Source organism: Lepidochelys kempii, chromosome 2, assembly GCF_965140285.1.
Source record: "Lepidochelys kempii isolate rLepKem1 chromosome 2, rLepKem1.hap1, whole genome shotgun sequence".
Lineage (NCBI taxonomy): Eukaryota > Metazoa > Chordata > Testudines > Cheloniidae > Lepidochelys > Lepidochelys kempii.
In genome coordinates, this window is record NC_136381.1 from 38,346,191 (window position 1) to 38,373,914 (window position 27,724).

A 27,724-nucleotide genomic window follows, 5' to 3' on the forward strand; every position below is an offset into this window, starting at 1 on the left:
ATGAGGGGTTCAGGGTGCAGGGGGTTGGGGTACAAGAGAGGGTACAGGTTCTGGGCTGGGGGTGCAGGTTCCAGGGTGGGGCCAGGGATGAGCGGTTTGGGGTGCAGGAGGGGGCTCTAGGCTGGGCGGTGGAGCCAAGGGGTTCGGACTGTGGGAAGGGGCTCCAGACTGGGGCAGGAGGTTGCGGTGTGGGAGGGGGTATGGGCTCTGGGCTGAGAGTGCAGGTTCCAAGGTGTAGCCAGAAATGAGGGGTTCAGGGTGTGGGAGGGGGCTCTGGCTCGGGCACAGGGTTGGGGTGTGGGGTGCAGGCTCTGGGAGGGAGTTTGGGTGTGGGAAGGGACTGGGGCAGGGGTGCAGGCTCTGGGATGGAGTTTGGGTGCAGGAGGGAAGTCAAGGCTGGGGCAGGGGATTGGGGTGTGGGAGGAGGTGCAGGGAGCAGGCTCCAGGCAGGGCTTATCTCAGGCAGCTCCCGGAAGTAGCAACATGTTCTTTGGCTCTGGGCGGAGGCAGGCCAGGCAGCTCTGCACTGCGTGCACTGTCTCCACCCGCATGCACCTCCCCGGTAGCTCCCACTGGCCGTGGTTCCCAGCCTCCACATTTATTTGACAAATAAAACTTGCAGAATTTTAAAATATCACGTGCATAATTTTTAATTGTTTTGGCACGGGATGCCCTCAGGAGTGTTTATCTGTGTTTGTACAGTGGTAGCACAGTGGAGCCCTAATCCATACTGGAGTCTGAGCACTATAATTTATGGCACCTTAGAAACCAACCAATTTATCTGAGCATAAGCTTTCGTGAGCTGTTGAGTATAAGCTGTTTCGTGAGAGTTAGCTGTAGCTCAGGAAAGCTTATGCTCAGATAAATTGGTTAGTCTCTAAGGTGCCACAAGTCCTCCTTTTCTTTTTGCGAATACAGACTAACAGGGCTGTTACTCTGAAACTATAATTTATGGCTCTTCTGCTTTGTCAGAGTCTCCGGGCAACTCTGGTTTCATTCGCAATTGACTGACTGGTTTGGGAGGGGCTATTAGCGAGACAGGCACTAGGTGAAAGGGGTAGCTTAATCCTTGAGTCCCAATGTCTTTGCGCCTGTCTCAGTTTACCGGCAGCGCACAATAGACCACGGCACCAGTGCCTTTCAAACCAGCACTAGTGGAGCTGCGGAGATTTCCCTCAAATCCTTAATGTAGATGCAGCCAGGATGTCCTGATGGGGAAATGAAGTGGCCTCTATTTAAAGCGCTGCTAAGGGTGGTTTGAGCTCAACAATCTGCACGTGGACAGCTGACAAAGGGGACGGAGGATATGGTAGCGCAGCAGGAGCGGGAACAGGGACTCGCGTTAGGAGGGTTCCCATGCTCAGCAATTCCCTTCCCTGTGTCCCGTTCTCACCGCGGATTATGGGGGGGGGGTTAGTCGGTGGTTGAAAGTTTAGGGCCGGGGAGCCGACCCCCGACTCCGTCCCCACGTGACTCGGCAGAGGGCTCTCCCCTCACTCCCTCAAACACCCGACGGGAGGCCAGGCCCCGACGCCCCCATTTTCTCAATGAACGCCCAGAGGGGCGGGATTGTCAGGCCCACTCCCCGCACGCCCAGGCGGGGCGCTCTGCGGCCCTGCCCGCCCGTCAGCGGGGGGATTTCTCCCCACGCCCACGGTGAGCCAATGGGGGAATGGGCAGAGGCAGATGGCCCCGGCTCCTCCCGGGGGCGGAAGGCTGCCGCATCCGGGCACCGCGGGAGGTTCTGCGGCGCCGCCCCCTGTTCCTGTGGAGGCCCCACTCCCTTCCCTGCGTTATGTAAGAGGGCGGCGCCGCCATTGGCCGGCGGGATCGGGGCGGCCGGGACCTGCCGGCGTGGGGGAGAGGAGGAGGAGGTGGCGGCGGCGGCGGCGCGCGTGCGCAGTTGGCGGGGCGCTGACTCCTCCATCCTCCTCTTGGGCAGGCGGCGGCCGCGGCTGCTGCGGGGCCGCACGGAGCCTTCTCCACCCGCCTGCTCGCTCGCTCGCGCACGGCTGGCTAGTCCGGGTAAGCGGGGACCTGGCTGGGCAGGGCGCTGCTGTCGGTGGGAGCCGGACCCTTCCCCCGGGCACGAGGGCCGGGGAGGCCCGCAGGCGGCGAGCGGGCCGGGGCGGGCGCTGGCCCCGGCCCTGGGGTGAGGGCGTCTCCTCGGGCCGGGGCCTGAGCCGGGCGGGGGCGGGTGGCCGCGGTCGCTCTCTGCCGGGAGGCCGAGGCCTGAGGTGGTGCCCGGGGGGTATTCCCCGGGCGGGGCCAGGCCTGGCCGGGCCCTGAGGGCTGGGGGAGGCGGCGGCGGCCCTTGGCCTGTTTGGGGAACGGGGGGGGAGCCTCTCCCGGGAGAGGAAAGCGGCGGAGCCCGCACGCTGCGTTCACGGTGGCTGGACGGTGTCGAAACCTGGCCCTGCAGGTGGACTCCGCGCTCCCGGTCCCTGCCCGCCTGGGCCCCGCGGTCAGGGAGCGCGGCCGAGCGCAGCGTGGTCCCTGTGCCCACGGGCTCCCCTCCCGGCTTGTCCCTTGCAGTCCCGTCCCGGGGGGCTGCGCTCGCTGCTTGGAGCCCGGCAGCCGCTGGCTTCTCCCCGGCCCTCGACCCTTCAGGGTCACCCGGAAGGGGTTGAGGTGCTTGTACGCTGTGCTCCGAGCCGGACTGAATTCTCCGTCTCCAACCAGGCTGCTGCCTGAGGTTGGTTCTGCTTCATCGCAAAGGGTTTGAGCCTAGGGCCCTTGGCGATCTTGCTGGAAACGAAACTGGACAATTTTAACCTATTTGTAGCTTCTGAAAGTTTCAGAGGAAGCAGCTGCTCCTGTCCACTCTCAGGATATGAACATTCTGCTTCTGGTTTGACTTTTCGGTTTTGGTGACTTGTAATCCTTGTTGTTTTACACGAAAACAACTTCGTATGAGGTGTATTGCAATACCATGGGTGTCAACTGAGTTGTGCTATTTAGCATTTGTATCTTCTAACTTAACTGGGAAGGCTTTAATGTTAAGAATCTCTAACAAGCTTTTTAAAGTTTCTTGTATGTCCTGTCATGCAAGTCTGTATTAAATCAAGGTTTTGGGTCAGTTTGCTAGGTTCTTGAAGGGTGTTTCTGTGCTTAAGAAAAAAAGGAAAGTTATCACAGTATGTTACTTTAACTCTGACATGTGGAATTGGATTTGTTGTGGCTGAATGTAATTGTTTTAAGCAAACTCTGAAAGTGACAGCATTGTAGTATTCCAAGAGAGTTAGAAATATTTAGCTTGCCACTACACTTAATGTTCAAATTCCGCATATTGGAATTACATTGTGTAATTTACAGTACTTTAAAACTAAGTCTGGCTGGGCGAAATCTGAAAGCCCCATAATTTTCAAAAAAATGCTTTTTTTAGTTAACTAGACAAAAGTAACATCTCCATACTTATGGGCAACCTCAATATAATGAGTCAGTGTGTGCTTGTCTAGTGGCTTTTTTAGCAAACTAATATCAAGGCACTAACTAAAACATATTGTAACACTTTATAATTGGGGTGCAGCTGTTAGGAGAAATAACTGAGATTACTAAAACGCACTGTTTCCCACATCTGGATGTTTTTGTCTAAAAGGAATTTTAGTCTCTTCCTATCCTTTGTTTTAAAACAATCTTGACACTAGTATAGAGCAGAATTTAGATTAGTGAAGTCTTCTATAATTTCCTAGTTAATTTAAAAGATTTTTATAGTTAACTGAATGTTTAATCTCTCTTGCTTTTGAAACAGGAAGTGCACATTCTTCAGTGTTCTCTACATAAATAGTCTGAGGTCCTTGCTGGGATTACTCCTGAGGGAATTCTGCACCAAAACATTTAAAATTTCTCACACACTATTTTAAAATTCTTAATTTTATTTGTCAATAAATGTGGAGGTTCCATCATGGCAGTGGGGGGCACAGGCCACTGGCTGCATGGAGGTGGGAGATCACCCTTCACTTGGCAGTGGGGCTGCAGCCCAACCCTGACACAGTGCAAGGGCTGGATCTGTCCCAGAAACACCCTTGGGCCCTGTCCTTCTACACCAGGTATGGGCAGGCAGGCTCTGTCCAGTAGGTTCCAAGTGTGGAGGGACTTGGTGTGGGGTGAGAGGGTTCTAGGTGGGACAGTCTGCGTGTGGGAGGGTCTGGGTGCAGGGGTGGGTCTCAGCGAGGGGAACCTCAGGATGCAGGGGGTAGGAGGTGCGGGAGAGGGTTCAGGTGCCAGAGGTTCTGGGTGTGTGGGGGGATGCATGGGGGGAGGGAGGGTATGGGGGCTCTGGGCAGATGGGGGAGCAGGGGAAGGGCAGTGCGGAGCTTCCTGCAGCCATGGGGAGGTTTCTGAGGGTGGGTCTGACCTGGCCCCGTCCGCTCCTTGCAGGGAAAGAGAAAATCCAGTCCTTGCCCAGTCGGGACTAGCAGCTGAGCCCAGCATAGGGTAGGAGCCACTGGCCAGGGTGTCCCTAGCTCCCCCACCCCATACACATGCTGTGGTGATTTACTTCACTGCTGGCTGCTCTGGGCACCCAAAATGACATGCCCACAGTTCTGGGGAGGGGTGCATGACTGCTCTTGGGGCTTCCCTTTGCTTCACTGTCAATCTTTTTTTCTGCAGGGGACATGAGTGGCACAGAATTCCCCCAGGAGCATAGCATGTATGGGTGTAATGTTAGCTTCAATTGAAACCATTAATAGTGAAACTGTGACAGGTATTTCTAACATCCTGAAAACTCATTGCTAATATAGTGTTTGTTTGTTGCAATAAAATCACTGTAGCTTTTCTTTAAATAGTTTTGGTACAGAAATAGTTAAAAATCTAAGGAGCTTGTTTTAAACAAAAATCTGTTTCATGGAAGTTGTTGAACATAAACCTATTGCATTTCTGTATCTTCTTTGTAAGAAAACTTGCATGGAATTTTCACTTCATGCTTTTTTCGTTCACCTTCTGACTTCATAATCCTTTTTTACAGTTGGTAGCTATAGAATAACATGGACTGTAAAAACTTTAGGGCAGGGACTGTCTTTTTATATTCATATAGTAACTAGCACTATGGGAGTGGGTTTCCAGGTACCTCTGCAATACAAATAACCGTCAGATTTAAAAACAAAACTTTAGATGAGGAATTAGCAGCTAGAGTAGAAATTTGGAAGCAAGTTTTCCATGAAACATTCCCTGCTCCACTACACAGACTGTCCATGAATCCTATTCCCATGTCTCATAGACATCCTTTCCCTGCTGGTGGATGACTTCAGTCCCTGAGGGCAGCTCCTGTCTCCTCCTCTTGTTGTTCTATATGTAGTAGTGGCTTCTGATGGAGGCAGCTAGCCTGGCTCCCTTGGATCTGATTTTTATAGTCCTGTGCTCCTTGTAAGGAAGAGCCTGGACACCTGTAAAACAGCTTGCATTAGGGAGAGGCAGCACCATTTACCCAGCTTTCCACAGACCCCTAGCAAGTGCTCCATAGAAACCAGTGATCCATGGACAACAGCTCAGTAATCACTGTCTTGACACCTATGGCCCAATTCAGGTTTCATTTGGAAATGTTTAGGGCTTTATTGCTTAGAAAATCAATTGATTAAACCAAAGTGAGATCTTTAAACCAGAATTTCTTTACCTGGGCGGGAATTAGAAAATAAATGCATATAAAAGGAAACAAATTGGTTTTACTGTTTATCCACTGAAAATACCTCTCTAAAAGATGGGCTTTGAAGTGTCATTTAGGAGGAAGCTTTAGAATGGAACCTACTAACCACTTTTCATTTAAAAAGTACAGAGGTATCTATGCAAGGAACCTGAACAGAGATGTCCACTTGTCTGCCTCATGTGAATTGAGTAGGCCATATGGAGAGAGCATATGACTCCCTGCTCATAAGGATACCTTCTGAGTTGGTAGCCACATCAGTCTCTTTCTCACTTAGACTAAACATCCTTCTTTGTTTGTAGATATGGCTCGTGGACAGCAGAAGATTCAGTCGCAGCAGAAAAATGCCAAAAAGCAAGCTGGACAGAAAAAGAAACAAGGACATGATCAGAAGGCTGCAGCCAAGGCTGCCTTAATATATACCTGCACTGTCTGTAGGGTAAGGGGGAGCAGACACAAAGCATTACAGTGGGCAACTCTTCCAGCCTAGAGTAGGACTTTTATAGGAAGAAGTTGTGGAAACCACAACATAAATATTTCAGTGGTAATAGTGGGTTAACTGACTAGTTGCTCCAGGCATATTTGTAGTTTATGTGCATATAATATGAAACCCTATTACTTTGGGCTGTAGATATAACCTTAGCTACATAGACAGCTTAGAAAGAGGGAAGATGGCTTCCTGTGGCTACATGAAAGATCAGCACCTTGTAGACCAGTGGTTCCAGACTGCTTAATTGCAAGTTTTCATGTTTGCAGTTGGTATATAGTACAAGGCTTCTCTAGAGGTCTGAGATCACTTTTCTGTTGTGTATTTTACTTCATCTTTAAATGAAAAGATGATGCTCCTGCCTTGCCATCATTGGTAGCTGATACTGTTGAGCATGATACTAAGAGCTGTAGCCAGGGTTTAATAAATAGTTATATATTTCTGCCAGAGTAATTGTCTTGACAAGAGAACCGAAATTTAAGCACCTAATCAGATTCTGACTTTCCTCCTGACTGACTCTCCTGAAGCCTGCCTTTCCTCTTATAGAGTGCATTCATTTAAAGGGCCAGTCCTAGAACAGACCTGTCACTTGTAATAAACTGTAATGGAAAGCTTCCCAATGGAGGACTGCTCACTCAAATGCATGCACCCCCATTCTTTTCTGCAAAATAAGCCAGCTTTCCTACTAATGCAATCAGAAGTTGCAGTCTACACATTTCTAGAAACAATGGGTTGAGAGACTACAAATAACTCTTTGGGCCTCTGTACCAGTGAGGCTATAATAAAAATGAATTGGCTTCGTAGTTCTATACAAAATAGATATTTATCCTTTGGCTGAGTTTTGAAGGGAGTAGGCTTCCTACCTAATTTATTTGTAAAATCCTAGATTGAATAAACTTGACTTCTGCAAGGAGGTTTCTAATAAAAATGAGCACATATCTTTCAGTGCATTTTTGGCAGGTGGCATAAAACAAAGCATTATCACATATGTGCTGAAAACAGGAGTTAAAAAGCAGAGGATTGTAGTAAATATAGAGCCAGAGATTCTCTAAAACTAGCATAGTAATGCACAATAGCATCTTGGTAGCCTGTCTGCTGGAAGTACTATGGCACTAAGATTGGTGATATAAACATATGTTGCATTCATCAATGAGAAAAGTCAAGCCCTGTGTTGACCTTGGTGAAGAAAATTAAGGTTTGAAATGGGGAGAACAGTTCAGTGTAAAGATTTTACCTAACACTCTTCTGCCATGCATAAGGATGATTTTTTTTTTTTTTAAATCAGACACAAATGCCGGACCCCAAGACCTTCAAACAGCACTTTGAGAGCAAGCATCCTAAGACTCCACTTCCTCCAGAATTGGCTGATGTTCAGGGATAAAATTGTTTACAGGTCATTACATATACTTCTTTAAAACTAAATCTGAGTTGTACTGTTTATCATCATAATGAATTAGCCTTGTTCACTGGCTATCTGAGAATTACTTCATTTTCTCCAAAGTGAAAGTTAGCTTGAAACTAAAAACACATCCTCGGATCACTAAGCATGAGAAGCAATTTAATCATTACTACTGCAGCAGCAGGAGGCCTGGCCCTTGATTGGACCACTGATACTAACTTAAAGGAAAAAATACAACCCTAGGTGAAAAGAAAAGGAGTACTTGTGGCACCTTAGAGACTAACCAATTTATTAGAGCATAAGCTTTCGTGAGCTACAGCTCACTTCATCAGATACATCTGATGAAGTGAGCTGTAGCTCACGAAAGCTTATGCTCTAATAAATTGGTTAGTCTCTAAGGTGCCACAAGTACTCCTTTTCTTTTTGCGAATACAGACTAACACGGCTGTTACTCTGAACCCTAGGTGAGAGGCTTGCCCATGGGGTTGATACAAACTAATGAATGCAAAGTATTATTCAGGTATTTAGCTTAGAAGCATAAATTATTATAAATACTTTTTCAAAGGATACTTTATTTGCTTCTTGCCATAGACTTAATGAAGTTTAGAGATGTTTAGCACATGACCAAATATTTAGGCTTTGTTACACAACATACAAAAATATACTGTTTGGCATGGGTAGAGAAATTATTTATGAAGACACTAATCTTTTGAGAATATTTGCAGGGTAGCTAAACCAATGCCAGAAAAACCCTATAATCAAAAAGCCTTTGGTTCGTAATTCAGTATAATTTTTCATTGATTGGAAGCTAAGCAGTAGTTAGAGCAGTGTTGTGCAACAGTTCAGTTTAACTGAATTCTTGTTTTTTTTTATAGGTGAATTCATGGCACCTATTGACTCGTCTACAGTCAGACCTTACATAACAAATCTGCAGCTGCTTTTCTAACAAACTGTTGATCAGCAAAAATGAAGGGGTTACAGAAACATTCATATTTTTATGCTGTTCCCTCTTGAGCTTCATGCAAAGACAATTCTGTGTAAATGTACAGTTGTGCCCTATTTGGAAATCCTGAAAACCAGTCCATACTTGTTATAAACATTTTTTACAATTGTAATTATACTGATGTTCATATTGTGTAAAATAACTCATTTAATAAAGTAGTATTTTGATTTTTACAATATCACAGGTTAAATGCTTGTAGAAGTTCTGTTTCAACTTTCCACATTATCTGCCTTATAAAATCCTAATGAGGACAAAGTGGAATTCTCTCCATCCTGCCAGAAACTTGAGCAGTTTCATTCCACTGAAAGTAATGTGCATTACAATAAGCTGAGCTAAAGCTAACCTAAGAGGGAAACTGCTTATGTTTACCTTCCAATGTTCTGCCTACTTGAGGTCAGTTACTAAAATTTAATTTCTTGACTCAAGAGGCATAGCAAACTTTTTAGAAGCTGCATTAGAATCATGGGACTTCCTCCTTTTTTGTTCTGTTTATTAGGGAGCGTCAGTACTACAAGCCATTTAAAACAGGTCTCCTTTGCTGTAAGGGAACTTCTTCCTTCTATTCATGCACTGGAGAGACTCTTGTTAGACAAGTGAACCTTAAAGTTTGGGAGATGGCTGGCAAAGATGAGACACAATAGCATTTAATATTTCTGGACATACTTATCTGAATAATGTTCACAAATGCTATATCCAGTTAAAGTAACTCTGCTCTTCATTGTAAAATTCAATTGGAAAGATTGTAAATGCACATGCAGTCAACCACATGTCTCACCCACCCCCACCCCCCCGCCCTTCAAAGTCTATGGCTATCTTAGTAGCAACTTTTTTCAAGAAGTGTGTAAAGTAATCAAACTCTAATGATCTACTTATTTGACAACTAACTTAAAATAAGCCTGTTGGAGCCAAATGACTAACTGGAAGTGATGTAGCTAGTTAAACTTAAATCAGTCCTGACTTACCAACATTATCAGGGAAAATTTTAAGCTTTACCTAAAACCCCTAGATGAAAGCACTTGAGGATAGATTTAACCTTCATAAAGTGTATCATGGACTGGATTCTAATCTCAGAGCACAAAGGGGGGGGGGGGGGGGGATGAAATCTAAAACTGGTATATTTGAATTGTGCTGGAGGGTCTGTAATATAGTAGGCATCCGAAATATATTTGAGGTGGTACTGCCAAAGAACAAAATTTCTGAAATTGGTTAGACATAGGGGAAATGCTATGAATTGCTGAGAAATTGGTTACAACAAACTGCAGCCATGATAACTAATATCTTATTTCTGACAGACCAAGTAACCCTTGGTACATGTTGAACACGTTCTTTGATTTATTGAAATTCACTCGAAATAAGTAGTATTTTTGGAATATCAAGTCAAATACAGCCTTTTTCTGTGTCCACTTTCTCTTTTAATGAATTACTTGTGTCAGGCTAGCCTCCCACACTCTTTACTGTGACATTAAGTTGTATCTCTGTAAATGTTCACTTTGGCCTAAAGTTTCATTGTAATATACCCACTCTGACATCTGTATACCACTGAACTTTTATAGGTACCCTGTTTGCCTGCTGAAAATAATCTAGTACTGCACTAGTACTTTAGAATGTAGCCCTTCATTTTTCTTAATATTAGAAGTTAATTCAATAACTGCATTCTGACAGCCTGACTCCCACAAGACAAGAAATCTGCCTTTCAACTTGGTGCTGAGGGGTACCTAAATGTTCTGATACTGTAATTTCATCAAAAATAAGATTGATTATACCCTGAGCAAACTGTTCCTTACATTGATTGATTGATATTTGGTAGTCTGGTCTTACTCAGGAGAAGGCTCTGAGATGCATCCTTACCCTCCCCTCCTCCTCTTCACCTCCCCTCCCCCACCCCCCCCAAAAAAGCCCTAAGCTGAAAGATATGTTTTGTTACTTTAATTTACAGATTGTGTAGCAAACATAGTTAATGAGCAAATAAGGTGACTGGAAAGCGGCATCATACTGGTAAGACAAATTAACATACTTTCATAAGAATTTTGTTGCATTTTGAAAACTGTATGATAACTACATAACCATCAGTTGAAATCGGTAAAGGCCAGGGTGATCTTCAGTTTTATACACTAATAAACTCCCTATGTACAGCTGAAATACTGTAACATTTTCTAATAAATTGAACCCAAAAGTATGGGGGGAACGCAGGACTAGTGGGGGAATTGTCCTCATTTAGTACTGTCTGCAAATACTCAAATGTATGGATTTAAAGAGTTGTGCGGGAGGGTAAGGAATAGGGGAGTTTCCTCTCCTCATGTCTAAACTTGTGGATGGCACCCTGTTAACTCTGGCTAAAAAGACACAATTGTGCATTGTTCTGTGTCTGATTAAAGAGCAAGTTAAAAAACCTAAAGTGTAAAATGTGATTTTCCTGCCTATTAAAAGCAAGTGTTCCTGCATTTTTATTAAATGAATTTGATGCTGGCTGGACAGCTCTAAATCTTGAAGCTATCCAGCTACAAAAAGTAGGTGTGGCAGGGCAAACTTCCCACCTTCATCCTGCAAGTCTGACTTGTCTATGCACGGACTGCTATCTCTTTCTCCCCTTTAGAGACCTACCTCTAAGGATGTTGAAGAATCTCTGCAACAAAAAAAATCAAGGACGTGTAAAATCATGTAAAAATCAAGGATCTGTAACCTTAACAAAGCAATATTTGTTTTTTGTGCAATGTTCTGGCAATCTCTCTTTGGAGACTTCCCCATCTCTTAATTCTCCTGTGAAGCAGAATGCTCTTCACTGCAAGATTGACCAAGAGAGTTAGTTATATTTGAAAGTTACATAGTGATGAAGATCTGGGTTCCTCCAAATTTTACTTTTGTTAAAACATAATGCAGTATCACTAAAATCATGTTTAAATAAGATATGTAAATTCTATTTACTACATGAGTCAAATTCTAATGCAGATTGACAAGTTGCGATGTGTTTATCAATTAAAAGTCAAAGTAAAGGGTTGAATGCTGACACCATTTAAAGCAGAAAGTTCTGACCAGCAAGCTGACTACTTTGTTAAAGAATACAGAGTAAAGGGTCAACTTGCTTTGTCTACTCAGTTCACTACTGCAAAGTGTTTTTGTACTAGAGCCTCCTGGCTAGTTTACCCATTTAGAACCTTTAAGGCATTCTTGCAATGGCTGTACCTTCAACCAAGTGTTGTAGGCTTCTAATTTCAGGTTTACACATTTACACACATTACAATATGTAATAATTACATATTCAGTGGCATCTCCAGAGAGGTCCCATAATTCAGAAAGAATGTTAAAGGCCCTGTCTATGCAGTAGCTGAAGTTTTGTTAGCAACAACTGTTTTAAAGTGATCTTGATATGTCTACCTGCATTAATAGATAGCTGTGGGGGTTTTGTATTTTAAAAAAAAAAAACAACCTTGGTGCCCAAAATCATCTTTTAAAACTTTTCGATGGGGTTAAAAGCCCACACACAGCTTTTCAAAAGTGATCAGTGATTTTTTTTTGGATGCCTCCATTTTATGGGGTTGAACCTGAGACATCTTAAATATGGGGTCTGATTTTCAAAAGTGTTGAGCACCTATCCTCTAAAAATAAACCTTTCTTTAAAGATATTTCAAAATCATTAGTCCTTGAAAAACTTGGCTAGTGTGAACATGGCTGAAGTGTCTTCCATGTGCTTAGCTGTCAGTGGTGAGCATGTAAATTATCAAGAATTTTGCTTATGCAGAAGATGATCCTAACTATATTGACTTCTAAATTGGCTAAATGTTAGTTATTGTGCCATATTTCCTAATTTGGTCTTCCAGTCTGGACAGACACACACTCTGCTTAAATCATATTAAAAGCAGGCTCTGACCATGCCTTTTAAAAATGTTTCTAACGTAGCTTGGCCCTGTGCAAGGCAGGGAGCCAACGTATGTTTGATACAGATTTAGCTAGAACAATGTTCAGTTCTCTAAAGGTGGATCTCCGAGCCAGTGTTGAGAGGGCTCTAGCGTCAACACACTGCCCTTGAGGTGGTATTGGGTCTAATAAATCAAGCAGCAGAGCAGTTTACGTGACTGCCCTGCCTCTTTCTCCTTGAATGTTTTTTCCACTGTAAGAGGTATTAAAGCCATAAACACTTTACTATGATAAAAATCTATGGCAAATAAAAAAAAAGTCAAAGCTGCAAACTTTCTCACAAAGGTTTAAGATGTGCTAAGCATTTACTCTACATGCTGGATATGGCTAAATTTCAACATACGAGGGAGTGTGGCGTTTGAGAGCATTTGCAGGGCAAGAGAATGCATCCTAGACAAGACTGTTCTAATAAATTTGTTGTGCGTTTAGTAACGGTTATGTACTCCCCAACACTGTATAACACTGATTTGTTCAGAATCTGAATTAAACGTCGTTCTAATTTCATTCTCAGCGTATGTCATTGTGACCATATTTCCTTAAATCCCTCCTCTGGCTTTCAAAGCCCTGCATAGCCTTACCTCTTCCTACTTATCCATCCTTCTTTCTTTTCACTTGACACCAGTTCCTTCCACACTAGTGACACCAGCTTCAATATATCACTTGTCTGTCTCCCCACAGTCATCTGTATGCTTTCATCTATGCCACTCCTTTGGCATGAAATGTCTTTCCTAATTGGTCTCCAGGGCTACTACCTTCTTATGCTGAATCTGCCCCATCACTCCGAGAAAGGTCTAGTTCAACCAGGATGCTTATAGCAAATTAACCAAGTAATAATGTTACGGTTGAGTGGAAGTGAGGGTGTAATTTATATAATAAATGCTAATATCAAGATATGGCTAATCATTACCTTTCCCATTTCGTTTCTGTGTTTGTCTCTCTCCTCTACCCTTTGTCTGAATTGGGCACAAACCAAGCCTTCCTAAGTGTTTTGTTCAGTGCCTAGTACACGGGGAGAACTACTGGAATATAAATTAATGTTAATTATATACCAACTTATTCTCTGCTTGAAAAGAGTAGGGTTTTCTTTTTTTAAATCTCTTTAATTCCCAGTGTATCTTAAAATACCAGTTGCTGTTATGTCTCTCTCTCACACTCACACACGGTGTAATAGTCATTTTATGTTTTTGAATAAAATTTTGAAAAGCATGTTTTACTTTGAGGTATTTATGGATCTTAAGGATGAAAAAAAATTGGGTATCAGTCTTTAACCAAAAGAATAGTTAATTTGTCTACTGGAGAAAGTTTTAAAATGTTTACTAATATTGTGTTGGCTTGTGGAGTTCTGTATGCAATTATGATAAATTACTATCTGTATTGTGATAACACTTTAGAGACAAAGGTGCCATTGTGCTCTGTGTTGTAACTTGGATCAGATATCTGGGAATGGGTGCCGTGGGAATGGGTGAATAGAATAACTTCCTTATGAATGGAAGTGTGTTTTCTCTCCGTACAGGATTTGAGGATGGCAAAACTCCTCAACTTAGTTGAGGAAGTTTTTATATTATTAAACTAAGAGTGGTTTTGGTTTGCTGAGTTTCTTTAACTATTTTATAGTATTGTAATACTTAGAGTATAAGTATTTATGGTTTGGTTTCTTTTGTAAATGGATTCTGTTGTACTTGTGTTGGCTCTTGTAAATCAGCCATAAAGAGGGTTTCTTTTGAAGAGAGCTAAGAAATATTTTATCTAATGACATGCCTCCATTGAAGAAATACCATGGTTGTTTTTCACTTAAACAATAGCAATATATAGCTCGCTCTTATATCAAATATAAGGTAAATCCTTGTAGGGTCACCTGAAAGACTGTGAACACAGCTTTTCAGTTCTGTATTGGGGAAAACCCTTTAACTTCAGCTAGGGTGTCTCCTAACCTGGCTTATGCTGTTTGCTTACGGTTCTTCCCAAGTAAGAGTTTGATCCTGCACCACTGAAATCAGTGAGTTTTGTCATTGACTTCAGTAGGCGCAGAGTCAGACTTTAATAATACAGAATTCTCTAAACTCTGTGTTGAAGAGAGAATAACTTTTTGAACCATACATCGAGCAACCAGAATTACTGCATGTATTTAAATGGTTCAGCATTTGATAAACACAGACAGGCAATAGCTCTGATACCCTTGTAAAATTTCCATTCCACCTCTCCCCCAACTACTTTGTCAGATTTCTACGAATTAGATGTAATGTCCTCTGTATTACAAAGATTAATTCAAGCAAGCTCCTTACCCTGAAGAAGACATGAACTGTCATGTTCATGGTACATAAGAGATAAATAGTTGTACTAATCCCTAGTTTAATATTTACACAATATTGTATGAAACATGTCTTGGGAAACTGACCTGAGGACACCCATTCTAAATGAACAGGGCACATCTGGTATATTTCAGAAGCCATAACTCAAAAGATGAAATAAAGGCTTAGACAATTCCTAAATTTGATTTAACTTAATATTCTCTCACGGACTCACTACATGATTTCACAGGGCCCAAGTGTCATGTGTCCTCCCCTAAACCAGTGAGATCCGATTTGAAATTGGGGATGGTAAGAGTCATGGGAGACAGTGAAATTGTCAAATGCAAAATGGTTAATTGCTAAAAGTGATTTGGTTTAAATTTCTATTTTGAGTTATTGTTAGCCTAACAATGTTTAGTGAGTTTAAAGAGATGCACACAGTCATATATTTAAACGCCTACTAATGGGTTATATTAACTTATTGTTGATTTATTTAAGTTCTGAAATGGAAATAGAACAAGGATGAAGGAATTCCTTTTGGACTTTGTTGCTAGTATGTTTTGCTTGTTTAAAAGTGCCATGCACATATCCTCCCTTAAAACCTCTGTCCTTGCGAACACTAATAAGAAAATACATTTGAAAATCTTGGTCAAAGATTTGTGACCAAAATGACTAGTGATTTTGGATATTCCAGTTCTTGAGCATCCAACCTGAGATACTTCAGAAAGTGGGCATTCAGTACCTTTTTGAAATTCTAGTTCCTTTAACATGTCCTAAGTTGGTCACCCATAATTGCTGATCCCTCTTGATGATCTTGGCTTTGTGTTTTCATCATTTTAAACAAACCTACAGCTGTTCCATTTAGCTTATGCTCTGCTCTGCAAATACTTTATATTTGTATTATGAAAGAAAAATATTTAGTTTCTTTTTGCGGGGTGTCTAGCACAATGGGGCCCTGATTCCTGACTGGGGCCCCTAAGCACTACTGCAATACTAATAAGTATGTGTATTTCCTTATGTAAAATGTTTGCTTTTAAGCTCTTGTAAGAACTCAGGATTGATCAATAATGATGGCCATGATCTAGTCAAGAGACACAATAAGTGTCTCTCCAAGAATTTGTGTGTTTTGTGGCACCCACAAAAGAGATTTTTCTTAAGGACAGACGCAACAAACACCCCGTAAAATTTAATCTTAAGGGAGGCAATCAGAAATGCCAACCAAAGAAACAGTAAAACTGCTATTACCTGGCTAACTCTCTGATATCTTAAGTCATAAAACAAAGTAATAAATATTTGAGCCTGCTTCTCTCTCTCTCCCTACCTCCTCCCGCCCTCTAAAGACAAGCTTCTGTTTTTAAACTTGCACTCACAGTTCTCTTTTTCGGGTACAAATCTAAAATGAATAAACAAATTAAATGGCATGCACCAACCAAACATAGCCAAAGCTTATAAGTGATTTTAATAACTGCTGCGGCAAGCCTAGAGGTGCAGGGGCTATAAACTGCCAAGCCTAGAGGTGCTGGGGCTCAGCCCTGGCCTAAATTAAGTACTGCACTGGTGGCATGGAATTGATATTTCAGAAAACAGACTGAAGAGACAAAGTACAAAATTCAAATTGATGCAAAGAGCCATTATTGTCAGTAAAGAAACTTTCAAATATGGTTTGACAAGAATTTGGTTCTAAGTGCATATCCATGAATTGAATAACTTACTGGGAGCAGCCTAGAAAGAAATGTGCCAGTAGAGAACAAACACTGTTCTTGTGAATCCAGTCAAACCCCTAAGGATATGGCTACATTGCAATACACCTCCCTCAGCTAACTTGAGCTTGCAGGGTTTGGGTTGCAGGGCTATAAAATTGCAGTGTAGATGTTTGGGCTCCAGCTAAAGTCCAGGATCTTGGACTACATGAGAGAGGAGGGTCCCAAGGCCTAGACTCCAGCCTGAGCATCTACATTGCAATCTTATAGCCCTGCAGCCCAAGCCTCCTGAGCCTGAGTCAGCTGACACAGGCCAGCTGCAGGTGTTTGACTACGGTGTAGACATACCCTAAGGGGAGAGTACTCCATCTTCAATGAACTATGAGGAAGAAAATGAATAAAAAATGCTCATTGAAACAGATTTAAGTTCAGAGGAGAGTACAAAAGGACAGGAAGGTGAACCAAAAATGTAAACTCAGCCAAAGCAAAGACCAGCAACGGGCACAGGAGCCAGAAAGAATCCTTCCCCAGAACATCTCTACAAGGTGTTACTGATTTCAGACCTCAAGCAGGTTACAGAGTCCTGCTTAGTCACTACAATAAAATAGGTTGCCTTTATTCAGTGCTTAATTTATAATGAAAGAGGTGCTGGGGCCCACACTGGGCAGCTGAGCACCAAGCTCTGAAGGAAGCAGCAGCTCAGAAGTAAGGATGGAATGGCATAGGGTGTTGCTGCTCTTACTTCTGTGCTGCTGCTGGTGGCAGCGCTGCCTTCACAGCGGGGTGGCCAGAGTGTTGGCTGCTAACCGGGAGCTTAGAGGTGCCAGGGCTAAGTCCTGGCACAAAGTAAGCACTGCCTTTATTGGTGAAAATTGACTTGAAATTGTGCTCCCTGCAGCATTGATGTGGTAAGCCCTTGTCCGGCTTTCCAGAGGAAAAGGTGTTCTTGCCTTCTTTAAGGGAGCCTTTCCCTTACCGTGGGCAGTAGGGGGGGATGGGGAGATGTTTACAGAGTGGAGCAGGAAGGAGCTGGAACAGGTCAGGAGCAGGGCACTGTCCTTCCTGCTAACCAGACGAGTATATGGGGGTTTTTATACCTCTTACCTGGATCGGGCTAGCAGCTGTCACCTATGAAATCTGTAAAAGGACCAGGTATCCTCATGACTCACTGTGGGTGTTATGCTAGTTGCCCTTTTCTTTGGGAGATGGGAAAGAATTTTTTCCTCACTGCTAGGTTGACTGAGGTGGGGTGGGTTTTTTCCCTTTTCCCACAGCAGGTCTGGGACCTGGAGAGGTGTAGCAGGCAGGTTAGTATGTAAAACCCATGGCAGATGTCCAGTGCAGGAACTTGTTGGGAAGAGATATGGTTATCGGATCAAATTAATTGGAAAAGGATTTCAAGGAAAGCATTCCTTCAGGGGTCTCCTATCTCTGATCCAGTTAGTGAAAGAGATGAGCTTACACAGAGCTGTTCTTCAATGTACTCGGAGCATCACAGGTAAATAAGAACATAAGAATGGCCGTACAGGGTCAGACCAAAGGTCCATCCAGCCCAGTATCCTGTCTACCAACTGTGACCAATGCCAGGTGCCCCAGAGGGAGTGAACCTAACAGGTAATGATCTAGTGATCTCTCTCCTGCCATCCATCTCCACTCTCTGACAAACAGAGTCTAGGGACACCATTCCTTACCCATCCTGGCTAATAGCTATTAATGGACTTAACCTCCATGAATTTATCCAGTTCTCTTTTAAACCCTGTTATAGTCCTAGCCTTCACAACTTCCTCAGGCAAGGAGTTCCACAGGTTGACTGTGCGCTGAGTGAAGAAGAACTTCCTATTATTTGTTTTAAACCTGTTACCCATTAATTTCATTTGGTGGCCCCTAGTTCTTATGGGAACAAGTAAATAACTTTTCCTTATTCACTTTCTCCACACCACTCATGATTTTATATTTCTCTATCATATCCCCTGTCTCCTCTTTTCCAAGCTGAAAAGTCCTAGCCTTTTTAATTTCTCCTCATATGGGACCCGTTCCAAACCCCTAATCATTTTAGTTGCCCTTTTCTGAACCTTTTCTAATGCCTGTATATCTTTCTTGAGATGAGGGGACCACATCTGTACACAGCATTCAAGATGTGGGTGTATGATTGATTTATATAAGGGCAATAAGATATTCTCCGTCTTATTCTCTATCCCTTCTTTAATAATTCCTAACATCCCGTTTGCTTTTTTGACTGCGCTGTACACTGCATGGACGTCTTCAGAGAACTATCCAAGATGACTCCAAGATCTTTCTCCTGATTAGTTGTAGCTAAATTAGCCCCCACCATATTGTATGTATAGTTGGGGTTATTTTTTCCAGTGTGTACTACTTTACATTTATGCAAATTAAATTTCATTTGCCATTTTGTTGCCCAATCACTTAGTTTTGTGAGATCTTTTTGAAGTTCTTCACAGTCTGCTTTGGTCTTAACTATCTTGAGCAGTTTAGTATCATCTGCAAACTTGCCACCTCGCTGTTTAACCCTTTTTCCAGATCATTTATGAATAGGTTGAATACGATAGGTCCTAGGACTGACCCTTGGGGAACACCACTAACTACCCCTCTCCATTCTAGAAATTTACCATTTATTCCTACCCTTTGTTCCCTGTCTTTTAACCAGTTCTCAATCCATGAAAGGATCTTCCCTCTTATCCCATGACAATTTAATTTACGTAAGAGCTTGGTGAGGGACCTTGTCAAAGGCTTTCTGGAAATCTAAGTACACTATGTCCACTGGATCCCCCTTGTCCACATGTTTGTTGACCCCCTCAAAGAACTCTAATAGATTAGTAAAACATGATCTCCCTTTACAGAAACCATGTTGACTTTTGCGCAACAATTTATGTTCTTCTATGTGTCTGACAATTTTATTCTTTACTGTTTTTTCAACTAATTTGCCAGGTACTGATGTTAGACTTACCGTCTGTAATTGCCAGGATCACCTCTAGAGCCCTTTTTAAATATTGGCATTACATTAGCTATCTTCCAGTCATTGGGCACAGAAGCTGATTTAAAGGACAGGTTAAAAACCATAGTTAATAGTTCCGCAATTTCACATTTGAGTTCTTTCAGAACTCTTGGGTGAATGCCATCTGGTCCCGGGGACTTGTTACTGTTAAGTTTCTCAATTCCAAAACCACCTCTACTGTCACTTGAATCTGTGACAATTCCTCAGGTGTCCTCAGACAATTCCTACAATAGATGGTTCAGGTTTGGGAATCTCCCTAACATCCTCAGCCATGAAGACTGAAGCAAAGAATTCATTTAGTTTCTCCAAGATGACTTTATCGTTTTTAAGTGCTCCTTTTGTATCTCGATCGTCCAGGGGCCCCACTGGTGGTTTAGCAGGCTTCCTGCTTCTGATGTACTTAAAAAACATTTTGTTATTACCTTTTGAGTTTTTTGCTAGCTGTTGTTCAAACTCCTTTTTGGCTTTTCTTATTACGTTTTTACATTTAATTTGGCAGTGTTTATGCTCCTTTCTATTTACCTCACTAGGATTTGACTTCCACCTTTAAAAAGATGCCTTTTTATCTCTCACTGCTTCTTTTAAATGGTTGTTAAGCCACGGTGGCTCTTTTTTAGTTCTTTTACTGTGTTTTTTAATTTGGGGTATACATTTAAGTTGAGCCTCTATTATGGTGTCTTTGAAAAGTGTCCATGCAGCTTGCAGGGATTTCACTCGAATCATTGTACCTTTTAATTTCTGTTTAACTAACCTCCTCATTTTTGCATAGTTCCCCTTTCTGAAATTAAATGCCAGTGTTGGGCTGTTGAGGTGTTCTTCGCACCACAGGACTGTTAAATGTTATTATATTATGGTCGCTATTTCCAAGTGGTCCTGTTTATAGTTACCTCTTGGACCAGATCCTGTGCTCCACTCAGGACTAGATCGAGAGTTGCCTCTCCCCTTGTGAATTCCTGTACCAGCTGCTCTAAGAAGCAGTCATTTAAAGTATAGAGAAATTTTGTCTCTGCATTTTGTCCTGAGGTGACATGTACCCAGTCAATATTGGGATAACTGAAATCCCCCACTATTATTGAGTTTTTTATTTTGATAGGTTCTCTAATCTCCCTTAGCATTTCATCGTCACTATCACTGTCCTGGTCAGGTGGTCGATAATAGATCCCTACTGTTAAATTCTTATTAGAGCATGGAATTACAATCCATAGAGATTATATGGAACATGTGGATTCATTTAAGATTTTTATTTAATTTGATTCTACATTTTCTTTTACATATAGTGCCTCCCCCCCCACCCCACCCCCACACAACCTGTCCTGTCCTCCTGATATATTTTGTACCCCGGAATGATTGTGTCCCATTGATTGTCCTCACTCCACCAGGTTTCTGTGATGTCTATTATATCAATATCCTTTAACACGAGGCACTCTAGTTCACCCATCTTATTATTTAGACTTCTAGCATTTGTGTATAAGCACTTTAAAAACTTGTCACTGTTTATTTGTCCTTTTCTGATGTGTCAGATTCTTTATGTGAATGTTTCTTGTCTGATCTGGCCCATACTTTGTCCTCTTTCATCCCCTCCTCCTGACTAAAACCTAGAGAATATCAATCAATAGACTCTCCTCTAAGAGAAGTCTCTGTCCGATCCACGTGCGCCTCTGCAGCAATTGGCTTTCCCCCATCTCTTAGTTTAAAAACTGTTCTGCAACCTTTTTAATGTTAAGTGCCAGCAGTTGGGATCCACTTTGGTTTAGATGGAACCCATCCTTCCTGTGTAGGCTCCCCCTATCCCAAAAGTCTCCCCAGTTCCTAATAAATCTAAACCCCTCCTCTCTACACCATTGTCTCATCCACGCATTGAGACTCTGAAGCTCTGCCTGCCTACTTGGCTCTGCACATGGAACTGGTAGCATTTCTGAGAATGCCACCATAGAGGTCCTGGATTTCAGTCTTTTTCCTAGCAGCCTAAATTTGGCCTCCATGACGTCTCTCCTACCCTTCCCTACGTCATTGGTACCTACGTGTACCACGACCACCGGCTCCTCCCCAGCACTACACATAAGTCTATCTAGATGCCTCCAGAGATTCGCAACCTTTGCACCAGGCAGGCAAGTGGTGGAACAGATTGTTTAGCATAAGTAGTTAGCACATATTTCAAGGGACCATTCAAGGTGAACTGGCCCATTAACATCCCTCTAGTCACAGGGGGGAAAGGAAGGGAGAGGATTACAAGAGGCAGCTGGGGCATGGGGTTGTTAGGACTAGCCTACACTGGCAACGCTAAAGTGCTGCCATGGCAGCCTTTTAACGTGCCTTTTGTGGTCGCGGTGCAGCTCTCCCAGCACTCCAAAGAAACAACCTCAACGAGGGGTGTAGCTTCCAGGGCTGAGAGCACGGCTCCCAGCTCTGGGGCACTGTTTACACTGGTGCTTTACAGTGCTGCAACTTGCTGCACTCAGGGGTGTTTTTTCACACCCCTGAGCAAGAAAGTTGCAGCGCTTTTAATTGCCCGTGTAGACAAGCCCTTAATGGGTTATAGATTGTCAGCATTGCTATTCAGTCCATGAGTTTTAGCATCTAGCGAAGCTATGAATTTAAGCTTCAAGGCTCGTCTTTTGAAAGTGTTGCGCAGGTTGCCTTTGAGGATAAGGACTGAGAGGTCACATACAGAGTGATTGTTTTGTGAAAAGTGTTCACCCATGGGTGATATGGTATATTTGTCTTCTATCATTTTTGTGTGTGAGAGAGTTCATTCAAGAGCACGGTGATTGTCTGGTTTCACCCACATAATTATTATTAGGGCATGTAGTGTACTGGATGAGGTACACCACATGATGTGATCGGCATGGATGGGACCCAGGGATCCTGAAAGGTGTGTTGTGGTGGGTGTTGATCATCATAGCATTGGAGCTATGTCTGCAGGTTTTGCATCTGTTGTTCTGGCAGGATCTGGTGCCACTTTGAGTTGGTGTATCCTGGTCTATTGGAAGCTTGCTTCTGATGATGAACTTGGAGAGGCTGGGGCAGTGGCAGATTAAGCTTTCCTGGGGCCCTGGGCCAGAGCAAGTGGAGGACCCTTCCCCATCCCTTCTGCCTGCAGTCCCACCCCCGCTCCCCCCTTTCCACCTGCGGCCCCACCCACAACCCCACCCCTTTCTACCTCTTCCCTGGGGCCTTCCCCTGTTCCACCCAGGGGCCACCCCCCCACACTCTGACACCCCACAACCTGTTTGCTCCTTTCTGCCCCACCCCCAAGACAGAAGACGCACAGCCTCGGGGCGCAGGGGCGAGTGAGAGCTCCTCCAGTCTCAGGGCTGCAGTGGGGGACTAGGGTCAGGGCTCTCCCCCCCCCCCCACTGCCCTGTGGCTTCTGACAGGGTTGGGGGGGTGCAGGACGCGTCCCCCACCGCCCCGCGGCTTCTGCCAGGGACGGGGTCAGAGGCCCCTGGGGCTTCCCCTGTCCCGCCCACCCAGCGGCCGTTGCGCCAAGCTTCCACCACCCGGTGGCAGATTTTTTCCTGAGCCCCTCAGTTGGCGGGAGGCCCTGGGTATGGGCCCCATCATCCCAGTGGCTAATATGCCACTGGGCTGGGGGGTTGTTTGAAGCCAGAAGAGGGGTTTCAGGAAAGATTTCTTTCAGGATGTGGTCCCCATCCAGCATGGGTTATAATTGTTTAATAAAACCCCATGTGGGTTCCAGTATGGGGTGGTAGGTGACAACCAGGGGTTTTATTTCCACATTGGTCAGAGGGATTTTATTTCCATATTGAAGCAGATTCTCTCAGGGTAGATGAGTGGCCCATTCCATGATGCAATCTACTTCTCTGGTGGAGTGTACTTGTTTGGTGAAGGAGGTTTTAAGTGTGTTAAGGTGCATATCCGACTTTCTGTCTGGAGCATATTCTGTGGTATCTGAGTGCCTGGCTGTAGATAACAGATTTCTTGGTGTGTTTAGGGTGGTTACTGGACCTGTAGAGGTAGGTCTGGTGATCTGTGGGTTTCTTGTATGTAGTTGTCTGTAGGGTTCCATTGCGGAAACTGATTGTGGTATCCAGGAAGTTGATGCTAGGGTGGGAGTATTATAGAGAGATTTTAATAGATGGATGGTGGATGTTGACGTAGTGGTGGAAAGGGTGAGGGTGTTTAGGTCATCTGCCCAGAAGATGAAAATATCATCAATGGTTTTATGATGCTGCCTTCCCCCCACCTCCTTCCACTCCTCACTATGACTGGGGGGGGTGGGTGTTAATGGGCCACTTCACCTTGACTGGTCCCTTGAAATATGGGATAACTCCTTACACCAAACAATTTGCTCCATCTGGTATTTAACTGTGACACCCTGAGTACACTTCCCAGACCTGTAGAAGAGCTTGGTGTAAGCTCGAAAGCTCGTCTCTATCACTAACAGAAGTTGGTCCAATACAATATATTACCTACCCACCTTGTGTCTCTAATATTCTGGGCCAACACGGCTACAACAACGCTGCATAAAATCATTTTTGTGCATTCATAAACTGTTTTAGTTCAACTAAAATAAAGCAGGACTCACTTACTTTTAAACAACTCCTTTTCCCATCAGTCAACTGTATGGAGTATTCCACTTATTAATTTTGGGAATAATTCATTTCTTTGTCACGATTCACCTCGAAAAGTGTCCTATACAGAAAATATGTTTTGCTCCAATAGAAGTTATCATCTCTGCTGAACTCACACACTCTTACTTATATTTGTAGAATAAATTATTAATAGCTGCAAGTGTCCTCGCTTGTCTAAATCCTGATGTTCCCTAAGGCAAAGTGAGAACTTTTGTGGGACCAGTAGTGGGGTCACATCCCTGAATTTCTATCACAAGAAACAATTATTAATAATCTGGCCCAGCAGATGTTTGCTTCTCTGGACTATAATTTTAGTAATCTGGGAATATTTTTTGGCCCTCCACACCCTAGCTCACGCAGAAACACTCCATTCATGCCCACCATTCCCTCTCTGGTACCTTTCCTCCCTGGCTGGACCATACAGAAAATCTTTTTTAGGGACAGAGATCCCCTGGGGAAGGCGTGTGAGGGAAGGACTTGGGACAGAACCAGTGGTGGGTGTATGTCTTGTCCCCATGCCATTCTGCCCTTAAGCTTACTGCAGAATGCTTGGGAAAGGTAAGGCTATATAACTGTTTCTGCAATGCACCCCCCAGCCATGGCTGTGAAAGCACCAGCCCTTGAAGGGAGTCCCAGAAGCAGCAATTGGCACACTATCTCCATGCTTAAAACATTCACCATATTGAGCTTTATTGTTTTATAACTGATGACACAACCAACCAACCAAAAACATGGGCCTGGTTCCCTGCTGCATTTATTTAAAATAATTGGCTCTAGGATGAAAGCTTTCATCTCACATTTCAGCTACTAGCCCCTTCAGACTGTGTTTTGCTAAATGTCTAATACAAGTTTAATTGCAGAAAATCAGTACTGCAAACTCCACCTTCTAGCCAACCCATATTTGTTTCTCCACCCTCACAATGCCTCATCTCATTTATTCTCCACTTAATGCTTTCTTTCGGGAGGAGATAAGTATTGTACATAAAAGGAAATGAATATGAAAAAACACACAGGCATGAAGCAAAACAAGAACTGGCAATGCACAGTCTGTAAGCGTGACCCAGATTAGTCAGCGTGATCATTTAGGGCTTGACTCTGCAAAGCTTTACACATGAGACTAATTACATGAGTAAAGGTTGCAGGATTTGACCCTTAGTTTTTATCCACCTTGGCAGTAAGCTGAGCTCTTTATTGCAGCCATTGAATTTATTTCTAAAGAACATTTTCTACCCCTCTCTTAGAACCATCTACTGACCATTAGTTCTCCAAACCCTTATAAACAGTTATAAATGTCAGAAGAAATTCTAAGATGAGTCTTCAAATCCCATTTCTAGTTGTATTATTTATTTTCTATAGTGCGGCTACTTTTTAGCCACTAAGAACCTGATCCTGCAGTCCCTCAAATAAGTGAGAGCTTTGCCATGATTTAATTAATATATTCCTTTGTACAGGGCCCAAAAGTTGTCAAAAATGTGTACTAGATGCCTAGATAAGTGTAATGGGAGCAGGATTGGGTTCAACATTCCAAACTACTTGTACAGATGGCTACTTTTGATGTATGTTTGTTCTCCCATTGAGTGTATTACAGATTTTAACTATCTTTAATCATGACCTTATTTGATAAAGTGATATATTAAATATTAACAAAAAGAAAAGGAGTACTTGTGGCACCTTAGAGACGAACCAATTTATCTGAGCATGAGCTTTCATGAGCTACAGCTCACTGTAGCTCACGAAAGCTCATGCTCAAATAAATTGGTTCGTCTCTAAGGTGCCACAGGTACTCCTTTTCTTTTTGCGAATATAGACTAACACGGCTGTTACTCTGAAACCTATTAAATATTAGTTTCTCTTCATTTCCAGAGAGAGCTAAGGGGAAATACTCCCTTAAGCAACTATCAAAATATTACCCCCTCCTTGCTTTTTTAAACTAACCAGCCAATAATCAATTAAATAATTATCACAGCTACAAAAAAGTTAGAACGACAAAGCTTCCAATACTTTAAAAATGTAAATCTGAGTTAAACTGACTCATAAGAATCACATAATTAAACCTAGGAGCCAAAACCTGCTCTCCTGTCTCATCTAAGCAGTGCCTTTGATTGAAATGGGATGAATAAGGATAGAATTTGGTTCTGTATTAAGAGTCCACATTTGCAGTGAAATGGAACATGCCGACAGCACAAATGAAAGCTCCCTGGGGTAACAGGAAAAGAGCCTAAGCTTGATGCTACAAACTGCACAGGCATAAAAGTACATTTTGTCCCACTATTAAACAAGGAGATTTGGGATCTAATAGTGTCTCTTCCTGTAGCCCTTCTATTTTCTATTCATGAAAAAATTGTCCACAGTTGTAATTGTTCTGTCCAGCCCTCACAAGCCAAGGAGAATTAATCAAGGTCTACAAAATCTACTCCTCTTAGTTTCAAAGAAACATTCTTTTGTACTCTAAATATCTATTGACATTTGAATCAAAGCACACAAAAGACTCCTGTCCCTGCTATTGTGCAAGCAGTTTTTCAGAAGTTGACAATATAATGAATGGTGCATTTCTCTGTAGACACCCAGAGCCCTCTTATTTTTACCTAACGTTTTTGATTTTTTTTTTGAAAATTAACTCATTTGAGAATGGAAATACTGATCTATGCACTGAAAAGCTGAAACAATTATATTTAAATTGCCTTGACAAGAATGACTGATGGCTTATTAGAATATGATCCTGGCCAGTTAGGGCCATATTGTCTACTGCCCTCAGCTCAGGTGTACAATGCCTAGCTACATCAATATGGTTGTATAAGGCCCTGGATGCCCATTGCCAATATGTGACTGACTGTCAAATCTTTTAGATCACAAATGGATACCAGCTCCCACCAAAGGCACACTGGGACCTCATCACCGAAATATCCTGTAAAACTTGACAAATCTCATCTACAGTATGTGTAATGTATTTTCTATCTTAAACTTGATTTGAACTTACTGTTTTCACATGTAGCCAGGTGTGCTTGCATGGGCTGATAAGTAAATAGTGTGGATTTTGCTTATTTTTAAATTAGCGAAAATAGCAAGTCTAATCAACAATAAATACTTCAAATTTTGCACTATGTAATACTTAGCACTTATACTACCTTTTCATCCATATATTTGAAAGAACTTTACAATGCAAATGAAATAATTATGTCCTTGTCTAGCTTGTTCCTTGCCACCTCCTCCTGATGTTGCCTTATATATTAAAAATGTATAATACACTTAGACTGAGGTTGAGATGAAAATAGGAGACAGACTTGTTGAACGTCTCTAGGTAAGCATAAAAGGGGTAAAAAACAAGGGTGATATCATGGTAGGGGTCTACTACAGATCACCTAACCAGGAAGAAGAGGTGGATGAGGCTTTTTTAAACAATGAACAAAATCATCCAAATCACAGGACTTGGTGGTGATGGGGAACTTCAACTACCCGGACAAAAAGTGTGTTTTACCTAGACATCTGTTGGTAAAATAACACAGCAGGGCACAGATTATCCAATAAATTCTTGGAATGTATTGGAGACAATTTTTTTATTTCGGAAGGTGGAGAAAGCTACTAGAGGAGAGGCTGTTCTAGATTTTATTTTGACAGATAGGGAGGAACTGGTTGAGAATTTGAAAGTGAAAGGCAGCTTGGATGAAAGTGATCATGAAATGATAGAG

General features: G+C 42.8%; 1 protein-coding gene across 4 annotated transcripts; it reads left to right on the forward strand.

Annotated features, from left to right (window-relative positions):
- The first annotated feature begins 1,806 nt into the window (after window positions 1-1,806).
- Window positions 1,807-27,074, forward strand: ZNF706 (zinc finger protein 706). Of its 4 annotated transcripts, none has more exons than XR_012157115.2 (5): window positions 1,807-2,025; window positions 5,944-6,080; window positions 7,414-7,521; window positions 10,467-10,525; window positions 26,885-27,074. XR_012157115.2 is itself a non-coding variant. In XM_073330424.2 (4 exons), the coding sequence occupies exons 2-3, from the start codon at window positions 5,946-5,948 to the stop codon at window positions 7,507-7,509; spliced, it is 231 nt and encodes a 76-aa protein (XP_073186525.1). In that variant the 5' UTR covers window positions 1,807-2,025; window positions 5,944-5,945; the 3' UTR covers window positions 7,510-7,521; window positions 10,467-10,971. The 4 variants fall into 4 exon arrangements, 2 of the variants coding, with proteins under 2 accessions (XP_073186525.1, XP_073186524.1); XR_012157116.2 differs by lacking the exon at window positions 26,885-27,074 and adding an exon at window positions 11,124-14,023; XM_073330424.2 differs by lacking the exon at window positions 26,885-27,074 and having other exon boundaries at window positions 10,467-10,971.
- Window positions 27,075-27,724: the final 650 nt, after the last annotated feature.